Below are 14,421 nucleotides of genomic sequence, written 5' to 3'. Positions count from 1 at the left end.
ATTTAGATAAGTATGCAGCATTGTGGCCTTTCTTGGGAATTTGTGCTGAAGTTGCCATTTTGTGCACTATCATCTTTATCTACGAGAAACGAAGGCAGAAACCAGATTTTGATGAATCTGAAACTGACCATAACACTGAGAAGTAATATAATTTCTTTTCCTCTTCAAATTATAAGCGTCTGTTTTCAATATTATGTTCGTTATTTGAAAAGTGAAATTTTTTGTAAATGATCTGAAATATTTTATTCTACACAATACTGAAATTCTATGAACCATAGTCAAATTGTACTATAATCAAATTCTGCCTGCATTAATCTGAATTATGCATCAATGTGAAGTTCTATATTAAAATTCAGGGTTCTTTCAATATATTTTTTATAATATAATTAAAATCAAATCTCAAAAAACTAAGTAGTTTGAACTAAATTGATTAAATTGACATAAAACTACTTTCAATGAAACACATAATGTAGATGACTACATTAATGAGTAATAGTTACTTAAAATATTGTGAATCTCACGTTTGTGATTTTTTTAGTGTTTTCTTTTTTCATTATATTTATATAACTGATTTAAAGCCTCACAATTTTAACTTTCTGACCTTAGTTTTTTAGTTATTTCATTAATATAAAAAGCAAGTTTCATAATGAATAATACATTTTAAAAGAATAGGCTTTACTCTGTTTAAATTTGTGCATTTTTTAAGATAGTTTGATTTAAGTCTGAAGAAGCATTATTTAATTGAATTTTTTTTTCATTGCATAATTTTCTTTGGACTAATACTAAATTAAATAAGCATTTATATAGCTTATAACTTTTACATTTGTTGTTAAATATCTTACTAAGTGGTTGTAAAATAATAAGAGGAAGGATTTTATAAAAAATAAAGCTACCAAACCAACATTTAAAATCATAATTGCGTAACTAATTTATTTTAAATGCATGTGTTTGAATTATTGATTTTCCATGATGGGTATTAAAATTTTTTTTAAACTTCAATAGCCAATTTATATACATTAGAACATATGTTACCACCACTAAGTAAATTAATCCTCGACTAACATTCAAGTTAGCAGTTATAAATTTAGAACAGATTAATTTTATTCTATCCTGTTAAGCGAAGAAGCTAGGTGAATGAATTAACAAATTCATTTCACCTAAGATTGATCAATGAAGTTTTTTTATATATTTATTTTATTTACTTATTTGTGGTAAATATTATTTACTTATGAGGTAAATATTATTTACTTATGAGGTAAATCAGTTTTAATTTTTTGAGAAAAAATTTAATTTTATTTTGAGCATTTTAAATCATTTTGCTTAGATCTTAAAAAGTGTGTATTTAGAGAAAAAGGCTTTTTTTTTCCAGAACATTCTGTAGCTATTTTTTTGTAACTTTTTTTAGAATAGCATCTAAGGCTCACATTCAGAAACTGTTCTTGAGTGTAAGGAAATGCTTATACTTAGGTTACTTGATAAAGAGTTGCCATTTGCATTCAAATGTTAAGTACCAAACCTTGCTAATACAAACAAAGGCATAGTTAGGGCTTATAGCACTGAGGACAAACTCAGTTTAAAGTTAGTCAAATATCTATGAATGATATGTCAGACTTAAAGGAACTATTTGGAACTCTTATAAGTTTAGATTCTATTACTAGACGATTTTACATTGAATAAGATTTTTCAACTTTATATCAACATATCTAGTCGTAGTAAAAAAATTAATTTGATTTGGTTTAAAATTGAATAGTATACGTTGCATAAGTAATGTAGTTTTTAATACACTTAGATGTTTATTGTTTTTAATTGAAGAAAAAGTCTGTTTTTTCAATTTGCGAAAAATAGTTTAAAAAATAATTTACCTACATGCATAACAAATTACAACAATGATACACATCCTATTTAACTTATAGGTAAATAGGATAAAATTGTTTGTAGTTATTGGGCCTATTTTACATATTGGGCCAAATGTAACTGGATGACAATCAGATTATTATACAGGGTGCATAGCGTTTTTAAAAAGTGCTTAAAGGTGCTTATTTTTTATTTTTGTTTTTTAAAAGCCCTTAAAGGTGCTTTTTCCATTGGGTGTTTTTAAAAAGTGCTTAATTTTCCTTTTTCCGAAATGTGATATTTTTCTTTATCATGTTGATTTTTGCCGCAAATTATGCAAAAAGACATTGTCCTGTTCAACATTTTCACAATTAATTCAACCCCAATCTATTTCGGCTATTAGTGTATGAAAACACCATTTGTTTTACATATTTGATGAAATACTTGCGAGTCCGCAATTCAGTGGTAAGGATTTTTAACTCTCATATACAACCCTGCTGCATTTTGTGAGAGATTCTCAATTTCAGACTTCATTTTCCGCACTCTGTAATAGAATCGAAAAATCTCTCGAATTTTTGCTGATTACGGGGACCAACTAAACTTTGTCAATTTTTTTCTCTATTAGTGATAGAAAATTCCATTTCTCTTTTTAATTTCATCGTTTGTGACGCGCCATCGTCTTTATCACTGTAAATAAAACCATCAATTGTTAAAAACTTGCCAACCCTGTCTAATTATGATATTTTTCAAAGTGCTTTAAAATATTTTTTGAATGCTTGAAAAGTGCTTATTTTTGTTGAAAAATTTGACTATGCACCCTGTTATATTATTCAGAGATGATTGTGCTCCGGAAAAATCTGTAACTCCGGATTTTTCGCTAACTGCGATATGGAAGTTTCCGGAAATCCAAGGTCCAGAAATCTCAAAAAGAATCAGCGGTCACATTTATGTATAAAAATTCTTGTATATTTTATTTAAAAATATTAAAACTAGAATTTTAACTTGGCATCTCTTTCATTTGTGAATATTTTTTCTGGTAGAATAATAAATGTGATTAGACTTATACATAACTATTGATTTAAATTATGCTGCATATAATTTATTTAGAATTTCATGTTGTGAAAATATCAATGATTTAAATTTATGCAGGTATTAATTTTTTGAAATGCGTCATTCATGATTTTATTCAAGAAATTTTCAGGGTTTTTGAGTTGGGCTCGCAATTACCCCTGTCAATGNTTCCGGAAATCCAAGGTCCAGAAATCTCAAAAAGAACCAGCGGTCACATTTATGTATAAAAATTCTTGTATTTAAAAATATTAAAACTAGAATTTTAACTTGGCATCTCTTTCATTTGTGAATATTTTTTTTGATAGAATAATAAATGTGTTTTGGCATAAAAGTAAACTAATATGTAATTAATCATTTAAATTATGCTGAATATAATTTATTTAGAATTTCATGTTTTGGAAATATCAATTATTTAAATTATAAAGACATTAATTTTTTGAAATACGTCATTAATGATTTTACTCAAGAAATCTTCAGGATTTTTGAGTTTGGCTCACACTCACCCCTGATTATTAAAAAGTGATAAAAATAAGATAAAGGATATAAAGAGATAATGAATAAGGATTATTATATATAATAAAGCAATAGACAGTATTAAAAATAAAAATTTATTCTGGAATTAATATGAAATTTTTTATAAATTTGGCACATCTCTAATGAAGGGATTCTTAAAATTTTTTCCTGAAATTTTTTGAAACTGATTTGAATGGGCTGCCTGACATGGATTCCGTGATACCAATTTCATTTTGAAGATAGTTCTAGTTTCATTAATTATACAAATTTTATCTGCAAGATGTTATAACAAACGTTTCTTTAATCGTATCTATTTTCAGCTTTTATAATTTAGATTGTGTATTTTAATGTAGTTAACCTTTCTGTAATTATATTTTAGTTCCCAATTTCTTAGCTAACTAATGTCCTTTCTTTTCTAGCAAAAGTATTCCAGATCAAGAAGATAAAGGCCGTGATGTTAGACAGCGTAAATAAATGCCTTTCTTTTAGGCCTATGTCTAGTTTTTACATTTTTACCTGTGTAAAAATGACTACACATACCTTACTGTATATGCTTAGAACTATTAATTTTTATATATCTTAGAAATGTTATTTAAACTCTTGGACAAACTAAAACATTTTTGGAGTTTTTGAATTTTAATCATTTCTGCCTTGAAGATCATTTAACATTTCTCTAAGGCTTAACAAAAAAAAAACATTGAATTTTGTTCTTTACCTTTTTTTTTTAAAAGCAAAAAACCCTGTGTTCATACTTGTCATTTGATGCATCGAAAGTTTTCTAGTGGATGTAATATTTTCAATTTTTATTTTAAACTTCATTTTTAATAATGTCTTCTGATTATAATGTTTGCAATATTTCTAAAAATTGGTTCTCTGAATTTTTGTGTATATAGTTGTACTTAAATTGCAATATGTTGAGCTTATTACTTAGTTTTTCTCTTCATATCTTTATTTTCAAGTAACATATAAAAAAATTATATTGTTTTCCAAAAATATTACCTGTTAAGAGATGAAAATTTTATTTGTTGCAAATTGAAAATTTTATTTGTACTGTCCTGTGTGTAATTCATTTTGTATTTTGAATGAAAAGTGGACTTTTCTAGGTATGTATGAGTAATAAATATTTTTAACTAATGTCAAGTAAAAATTGACAAAATTATTGATCTCCAAAACATTTAGGTAAAAATGTTCTGTGTCTATAATCAAAGTATTGCAGTTTATTCCCTATATTTCTTCAAAATTTCAAAACTGTATTTTAGTCTAATCTATTTTCAATTTTGTATGCGTACAGAAGCAAGAATGTTTAAAATAAATAATTATGTAATACTTAGTTGCAGCATTTAGTATTTAAAAAAAAATTTCAATCTATGCCTGATTTTTAACTATTATCTATAACTAATTTTAACTATTTTTGTTATTTATTTCCCATGTGTAATATTTTAGAACACCAGAATTATAAAATCTCATATTAGGTTTTTCTAACTAAAAAATCTCTGAGATTTTTTAATTTAGTTTATAGTATTGCATTTATTTTTTCTATAACAGCTTTTTGCTTTGAAAGAGATTTGCTTCCATATTACTCTTCCCTTTTAATGCGATTAATATCTACTTCAAAGTGAAGATTAAAACCTTAATCTAAGATTAAAATTATTAAATTTTCTCTAGAAAATAATTCATATTGACAAAATGTTAAATAAAATTTTAGACATTGTTTATTATCTAGAATTAGCTGAAATATTAGTTTAGGTTTAAAAAAAAGGTGCTGTAAGCATAAAATATCATTTTGGCCAATGTTTCAAAGGTTTGATGCTCCTTATATTTAATTGTTATTGTTACTCCTTTTATTTAATTTCTTCTCTTTAAATAAATGTATCTTTAAGCAGTATCTAGATCTGATCAACAATCTGCCTAAAACTGTTTAAATACTTAATAATTATGTGTGTGTATTTATATATATATATATATANTTACTATTGAACTTTATGAGATTGGTGACTTTTAGGTTCTATGTGAACTTTGCTTATTTGGGGGAATTATAAACTGGAACCTTGGAAATATGATGCCAATTGTTTACATGAATATTAATTGGATCTTAAGAATGTTTCAATAAATAGAAAGTTTCTTCTTAACATTTTGTTTTTCTTCTAGTTTGAAACCTTTCACTGACTTTTTATGATAATCACTGTGTTAAATATCCCTGTGAAACTTAGTTATTAGTATGAGATTTAAAAGCATTTTAATGCAAAAGATTTGTACACATATAGACTGTTTCGCTATCAGTGTGACAAACTCGTATAAAGTTTAGAGATCACTAAGAAAAATTTAAATAAAACAGCATTGTAGGTTTAGATACGAATTCTATGCAAGCAGCATTTAAAAAAAAAAAGGAAAAAAACCGCTCCAGGATAATGTGTCAAAAAAAGTCTGACATATTTAGCTGTTGGGCCACTTGCTACAGAAGTCGTTTAAAATCTGGACTGGAAGCAGTCTAACAGGCGTTACAGCCGTATGGCTTGTTATTTCTAATGCTCTGGAAGTTTTCTGGCATGTCATGCAGCTACAAAAACTTTCTTATGGGGTCTTCAGTTAGATAAAGTTTTCATTTGGTATCAGCAGGGCAACTGCAGGCATGATAGGTCAGCATACCTTAGAAATGACAACTTGTGTTCAATTCCTCTTTATGCAGGCTTTTCAAATAAAGCAGTGAGTGCTACGTAATTCGGATTTATCTGTCCTCTACACCAGTGTTCCCCAAAGTGTGGTACGCGAACCCCCAGGGGTTACGGGAACAGTTTAGCGGGTTATGCATTCTTATGTGAAATATCCTGCAACAAAGGAAAATTTCAAGACATTTTATTTAAAAATTTAAGATTACGTATTTTTCTATTGGATATTTTTTGCAGAGTTAACAGTTAATAATTAGTGGTGTCAACAGCCAGTTGTGATTTTTAACTTTTGTGTAATTTTTTTGTAGTAAAAAATATTGTTTTTATTAGTGCTACACAGCGTTAGGAAAAATTTAGAAAGGGTACACAAAAGTCATAAGCTTGGGAAACACTGCTCGACACCATTGTTTCTCAACTGCCAAACTGCAGATTAATATTTGTATTAGGTTTAATATAAATTTCATTTATATTTAGATAAGTTTAGAATAAAAATATTTTTGACTGTAGAGAATATGCAAATGATCAGAAACAAACTTGTCAAAAAATTGTTAAGGACCTACAATTTTTTTTGTAGGTAAAAATTCTGCCAATAGTTTTTAATTTTACCACTCTGTGATAAAGCACTTAAATATTTTATCATTCCTTCAAAGTAAATAAGGCTGAGAAGCACTGCCAGATCTCTTTCAAATTTTTTATGCTGGTCATTAAACACTCTGTATAAAATAAATTCAGAAAAATATGTCATTAAAGTTAACATTTTCAAAATATAAAATTTGTTTCTAAATTATTTATACAGTGTTGGATTAATGTGATAGTTTTTTTTATTAATCAATGCATTGGAATAACGTTTAAACTGTGACATAATAATACAATTCAAGATATTTTTATAGAGTATATTTACCAATCGCATCTCCTAACAAAAGAACTTGTTTGAGGTGGAAACATATTCAAGCCACGAATTCTGTCTCAGAACTGTACTAAAGAATATATCTTTTTTTTCTTTCTAACCTGACTATTCAGTTGTTATTGTGCCATTTCGTTTTCAAAAAAGAAACTATTTTCCCCTCGTGTAATAGCTAATATATTACAAATGTTAATTATGAAAAAATATCTTTCGTACTAAATAATTTCATGCGTCTTTAAAAGTTAATACTTTTTCAATGTGAAGTTTTACATTATATATTGTAAAGATAGTAAGAAATGTTTTAAATACATATGTATCTTTAGAAAAACTTCACTGATTTTTCTCCGATTTTAAGAAAAGGGATCCTACTTTGGTTAACCTAAAAGAAAATTATATGAAAGCAATTTCTTTGTTTATTAAGTAACTGATTAATACTTTTTTGTTTTATTCAATTTTGAGCACTTTTAGGAAATATAAATATATTGAAATTAGTTCTATTAAACTGAGTTGTTAAACGTTATGTTTATGAGCATGTTTAAGGTTTGAACTTGGAGAAACTTGAGTCACTAATCTAAAAAAAAAATTAATATAAAAAAAACAAATTTCATTAAAAACTATAAATAAGTTACCGAATAATTGTGAAAATTGCATTTATATAATTATTCATAGGATTCATATTGTCCTGATTTTCCTGATTAAAAAATGTTTTGCTGATATTCCTAGTTTTCCTGATAAACAATATTTTGTTTTGATGTCCAGGATTTTTGTGTTCTCAAAATTATCCAATTTTTTCTCTCCATACAAATGCATATTTTTAAAAAATAGTTTTGAAGAATCTCAAAATTTTTCCTATCCAACATTTTATTTTAATGACTAATGCTAGTGGAAATCAAATTCCATAGTTTCAATTTAAGGACCATCAACTAATTATGTGCATGAATATAGCCTGCTTACTCCCTGAGTTTTGTTTAAACATTTTTGAAAATTCAGTCGGTCTATGAAAAAGAAAATTAACAATTTATATAATGAAATATTTATCGGAATGAATTGAGGTGATTATTATTTTATGCAAATTCCGTTACAAATCTTGTGGGGGTGGTCTTTCGCAAGTATGAATGCACTTTTATGTAATTATTAAAATGATCAATTCCAATCAACGCAATCTTATAGAATTTTATATTATGAATTGAGAGATCATCCTCTAAAATTTTGTACAGATATGCTACGTGACGTATACACTATTTTTATTTCAAACTTACTGCAATCCCACTTTAAAGTTATTTGTGTAAGAAAACCTTGGACTTGATTACAAATTTTAATTATATATTGGTATGAGAGAATAGTAAATATTTTTTTAATGCAAAAGTACTTTTTTTTCATAACCAGCATTGAACAGCCGACAAAATTCTCAGTTTACGACTATCGATGTTAAACTGCTTACCCTTGTAATTTTAAACCCAACCCAGAAGACAAGGGAACTTCTGGATCAAGCATTGGGACAAACTAACCTTTGTGGAAGGTTTTTTGATGGAGCTAACCAGCATTTGCATTACATGGAGAGGAAGACGTCTCACGGTTAGTCTGATGGCAAGAGGACACTAACCCATGATCCGTCTATCACTAAGGATATTTTACGTCAGCACTGTGGTTACTTCGAGCCGGATGCGGAATTCGTATCGATCAGCCCGCGTTGGGGTTCGAAACCGGTTCATCTCATCGAAGAGCGAACATTCTATCCCTTGAAACATCACGGCCCAATTAAGATGATCTGATATTATAACTGTCGTTGAACAGCCAACCTAAATTTTGAGTTTATGACTACTATTGTTAAACTCCATAGCCTTGTAATTTTGAACCCAATTCAGAAGACAAGGGAACTCCTGGATTAAGTATTGGGTGAAATTTTGGCTACGAGGAGGACCTTTTGATTGAATTAAACCCGCATTTGCGTTTCATTGAGAGGAAACCCACCCATTTTCTGTATTTAACAGAGGACATAATAATTTTTGGCATTAATCAGGGCCGGATTATCGCCTAGGCCCAATAGGTACGGGCCTAGGGTCCACACTTTCTTGGGGGCCTCCAAAATTAGTAAAAAGTCTGCAATATTACATTGAAAAAAATACTGAAAGAAACAGTTTATCTCAAAAGAAATTTTTTATTTCAAATTTTCTTTATATTGTGTTAAACTAAACTCGTGTAAACATTGCACCAATCAATTTCGAAAGTACAGCTTAATTTTAATTAGTGCAATTTTTACTCCAACGGCTTAAGCAAATGCAACGAGAATGCATATTACTTAAGTTTTTTATAAATGATTAGTGTCAACAAGAACTTAACAAATATGTAAAGCTGTAGATGGAAGGCTGCAATCTTTAAAATAAATAAGCTAATCAGTGACTTTAGCAAAAATCACTGATTTCAATTGTTTGTGGTCGGCAAACTATTTTTATTTTCATTCAACATTGTTTTGTTTTATATTTTGCTTTAATAATTACATGTTTAAACATTATCTTAGAAAAATAATCTTCAATTGTCTACTTTCAAAATTTTTTAGAATGTTTCTCTTGATTCATGCAGTTCAATAGATTCTTTTTATAGTTAGGACTATTCTTCAGAAATTTAATTTCAAAATATTTTGTTAGGGGCCCCGAAAATTTTGTGGGCCTTGGGCCTGAATTTGTCTTGGTTGGTCCCTGGCATTAATGAAAAACTTTCCTGAAGCATGCTGGATTGTGTTATATATTCAGGACAAGGGCATATTGTAAAACCAAGGGCAGTCTGAATTTGGATATTTTATTTTTTAAAAGTTTAGAAAAAGCTATAGTAAAAAAAAAATTTTTTTTTATTTCCAATGAGCTGCATTATCGGTCTTGCCGATGAGCAGACCTAGTGCGTTCTCCAGAGCTGGTATCCACTTTTTCAGGACCACCACAATGGGTGAGATTCCGTTGGTCATGTTAATTTGGACGTCTAGTTTCTGCCACACTAGATGGCAGCACCGAGACTCTATTTGGATGCTAAAGTGCACTAGGAATTGAAATTTGCCGGAAATGCCAAGAGCCCTATAGTAAAAATTGAAGGAAGGAAAAAGGTACGGTGCAAAAAAAAATTGCGTGGCGTCCCTCCGCGCAGAAGAAATGAAAATAGAAAGGGGTAGAAATTGATTTTTAGTGAAATCATATTGTTTCTTTAAGACAAACTTTATTAACGTTGCTTACAATTCACAATTGATCGTATCTTTTAATTATCATTTTCGAGTGGAGAAATATCCAAATCTATAACATTTACAATGGGATTATGATAACTAAAGTAAGATACGAAATGTTTGAGTTCAATATTTCTTGCAAAAACTGCATCAATGGTAGTTCCCCCTTTGGTTGTTGAATCATTCCTACCATTTATCATTTCCAATCCAAATTTGTGTTTAAGGAAGGTTAATAAGTGCTTTCATATCCCCTCCATGGTCAGGGCTAAAGCATGGTAGCGTTAAACGTTTAACGCAACCTTGTTGGAAGGCGCATTAGAAGTTTCACTTTAAAAAAAACTTAACACCCAGAATTTTATTTGATCTTCACGTTCCAAAACTCAATCTTAATGGTCCAAGGGGATCATTTCAAATATGCTAATTAATTAGTGCAGACGATATTTTAAGTTACGAAATCAGCATAAAAACATAATTTCTCAGACGGAACATTCTTTTTTTTTGACGGATTCGGATTTCTGACCCCCGGAATATAACCCTCGCAATCGGGGAGTGGTTGCGGTTGTTAATTTACGTCGCATTAGAGCTGCACAATGGGCTATTGGCGACGGTCTGGGTAACATCCCTGAGGATGATCCGAAGACATGCCATCACAATTTTGATCCTCTGTGGAGGGGATGGCACCCCCGCTTCGGTAGCCCGACGACCTGCGCGCGAAGTCGAGCACTTTACGGTAGCACAGTTTAACGAGGACCAATACCGCACACCCTCGGTCCCTACGCAGACTGATCCAAGTGGTCACCCACCCGCACACTGACCGTAGCCAGTGATGCTTGACTTCGGTGATCTGCTGGGAACCGTGTCTTAACGATCAGTCCACTGCGGGACCTCGCAATCGGGGAAATATGGTCCCCATGACTAGGTCAGGAGACCTATATCCAAAGTTTAGACCCCTTAATGATGTAAATTTTACTTTTTGTATGTTTAGATTGAGTCCTGAAACGAAGATCAGATCATTCGATTAAAAGTTATTCAGGGTGTTCCGTTTCACCCCCACACATAAAGATTTCAAGGATTAATAACCTAAAAATTTGATTTTTATCGGTTTCTGAGTTTATTTTTAAATAATAATTATAAATTTTTTTTTGAAATATTAGTTTTTTTATTCTTAGATTTTTTTTTATTATTTACTTTTTTAAGTAAATATTAGAAAATTGCTCTTATAAGAATTATGTTTCATTTTAGTTTCGAAATATATGGTTCGGATAGAAAATAGTATAGAATCCAAAACAACCCTTATAAAAGAATAGCATAAATAAAATTAGTTTAGGCTTGTAATTAGTGATATGATCGCTTTACCCACAGTACTTAAAACGTAAAAAAGTTTTTACAGATTTAGTTCGTTTGTAACTATTACCGGAAGATTATGAGAAAATCAGATCCATCATAAATGTTCTTTATTTATAATTTAACACTGTTATCCTGGATGTGAGATTCGCTTATAATCTGAAAGAAGAACATTTTTACAATGTGCAATGCCATTTTTTAAAAATATTTTTATGCATTTAGTGCAATCTGTTCTTTCAAGTCCAGTTTTAGGTTTTCGAGAGTCATTTTGACAGTCAAATAAAATAATTAAGAACACATTATGTTGAAACATACCTAAACATTCGGACAATAGATTTGAAGTTCATCCGTAATGAAGAAAGGATATTTCGTATGAAATGGAACTTAATGGTAAAAATATAAAACATAAATGTACTATCAAATTATAACAAGAAATTAATACTTGGAGCAAATCAGAATATAAATTTCGAGTTCCAAACAAGCTGGCAGTTGTTGAATGCTAAAAGGCAAAAATAAGTTAACATGACACTAATAACATTCGACAGTTATAAAAAGTAAACAGTATGTTTAAAATTTATGCTGTGTTAATAGAAAATAATTGTAATTTAAAAAATTGTATCGAGCATGAACTAAATAACTAGCAACCACTATTATAGGCTAATTAGGAAATCATTAAATAATAATCGGAATAATTTTAAAAAAATCAAATAATTTTTAAGATGTCATTTACGTGAAAGTGCTAAGCATAGAACTAATTTGTGAAATAATCTAAAGAATTAATTTTTTATTAAATTGAAAAATAGTTTTTTGGTGTTTTTTTTTTCTTAAAAAGTAAGAAATTTAAAAAAGTCTAAAGTTACGTGAAATTATTGAGGGGGCACATGCCCCCCTATGCTCCCATGACGATACGACACCTATTGTGATACCTATTGTGTGTTGGCTAAGTTAAAATTGGCAATATTATTAAATTAAATTGGCCATTCCTCTCAGAGTGGTGAACATTTAGCCACACAGCAAAATATGTAGACTTAATTCTGTTATTTGTCACAATAAACTGTGGAGAATTTGTTGACTTGGAAGGCAAACCTGAATGAATTTCAAAAAATGTTTTTATTTAGCTTTTTTAAAAAAAAATGCTAAATCAGTCACTCAATCTGTTTTAAAAAAACAGAATAATTTATCTCTAAGTAATTTTTAGTGTTAAAAATGTTACTTAAAATAAATTTAATTTGAAGAATATATGACTTTATTATTATTTTTTTGTATTTACTATTGTTGCTCTCATGGTGTTGCCGTGGTCACAAAAAGTCTGAGACTTGTTTATTTTCTGAGGCTGGTAAGTCTGACATTAGTATCTGAAGCGAATTACATAATACATAAGAGCAACGAATTTTCAACTTGTAATTTACTATTAAACTGTTTGGCGTGAGTATTAAAAAAAAAAGGTGAGATTTACGTTTTTTCCCCCTGCTATGAGGTTAAATTTTGAATAGAATTGTCAGAATTTACTTTTATTGTTTATCAGAATTGAAATTAAGTTTCGAAACCTAGGAAAGTTTTATAGGTAAATCTTGTCCTCGAATCCAGGAAATAAGATTTATTATTATTTTTTTATTTTATTTTTATTTGATATCATCCACAAGAGGATGTCTTCAACCACAACTATCTCGAGAAAACCGGTTTATTTCTCAGGTCAGGAATCAATGCTTTGGGTTGTTTTTATTTGCTATACACACTTTCGAACATGATTTTTTCTTTCTATTTTTAAATCTATTCCATCTAAAATTTGTTTCTAAACCTATTCTATCAAAATCGATTTTTTTTTTTTACAAAAAAAATTTGTATTATATTTTCAGGATTGAAAAATATTATTTAATAACACATGTTATGTAATATTTAACTGGTCCTCGGATTCTAAATATTGCAAATTGCGGTTTTAATCGTAACAAATTGCCAGAAACAAAGCAAATTAACAATCCGAAAAAATTGCAATCACAAAATCTTAGGACATATATCTTACCGATATTTATTCGAATTTTTAATTGTAATTTTATTATCCTGTTCATCAATATTTAAAAGAAAATTTTTTTTTAAATTTTTTTATCGTGTGAATTTAAATGTTTAAAAATTTCTATTCTTTTCCCTTTTTTTTCTTTCTATTATTTTCTTTTCTTTCTTTGTTTTGGCTTTGTAAAGATTTATTATGTTTCTCAAAAGCAATAATTAATTTTTTTCTCTAATTACTTTTCTTGCGCTTTAGCAGCGTTTTTAATAACTTATGCTATTTCCTGTCATTAGACAGAATTACAAATGTATTTTTAAGTTAACTCCCTTAAAGGTACTTAATCCATTTAGCTAGTGATAAAGTCTACAGTAAAAAAATAGTAAAGTCAACAGATTTATTTTTATTTAAATAAATATAGCATAAAAAACTTTTAAACAGGTAATAAATAAAATAGCTAGACCTGTGAAATAAATAAACTAAAGAGAGAGAGAACGAGAATTTTACTAAGTCAGAATTGAAAAGAAAAAGTTAATTTGTAATTAAATGTTATTCTTTGAGAATAGAAAAACATAACCAATCATTTTTACTTTTTTAATAACCTTAAAAGTTGAAATCATGCTTTGTAACTTATATTTAATCTACAGTTTTTGTTTACTGAAGCGAATTCCTTTATATATGAGTGTTTTTTTATTTAAGACAAATAAATTTAAATTTAATTGACAATATTGGTTTAGTGAAGATTTTTCTTTGACAAAAAAAATGTTTTTTTTTTTCTATTGAAAATTAAACATTGGAATTTTTAATTTTCATATTAGAATATATTCATAATCTAATATTCATATTATAAAATTAAATATTGGATTTTTTTAAAAATATC

At 28.5% G+C, this 14,421-nt stretch overlaps 1 protein-coding gene across 1 annotated transcript in view; it reads left to right on the top strand.

Annotated features, from left to right (window-relative positions):
* LOC107440016 (basigin) overlaps nucleotides 1–4,747 on the top strand; it is a 52,718-nt gene extending 47,971 nt beyond the window's left edge. Inside the window, exons 11-12 of the mRNA XM_016052787.3 lie at nucleotides 7–142; nucleotides 3,837–4,747. Of these exons, the coding sequence (XP_015908273.2) occupies nucleotides 7–142; nucleotides 3,837–3,891 (191 nt within the window). The 3' untranslated portion in view covers nucleotides 3,892–4,747. The remainder of the gene's footprint in view (nucleotides 1–6; nucleotides 143–3,836) is intronic.
* The last annotated feature ends 9,674 nt before the right edge of the window (nucleotides 4,748–14,421 follow it).

This window comes from Parasteatoda tepidariorum, chromosome 7, assembly GCF_043381705.1.
Source record: "Parasteatoda tepidariorum isolate YZ-2023 chromosome 7, CAS_Ptep_4.0, whole genome shotgun sequence".
Classification (NCBI taxonomy): domain Eukaryota; kingdom Metazoa; phylum Arthropoda; class Arachnida; order Araneae; family Theridiidae; genus Parasteatoda; species Parasteatoda tepidariorum.
The sequence above is the reverse complement of the archived record's forward strand: the minus strand, read 5'-3'. Positions and strand labels throughout refer to the sequence as shown.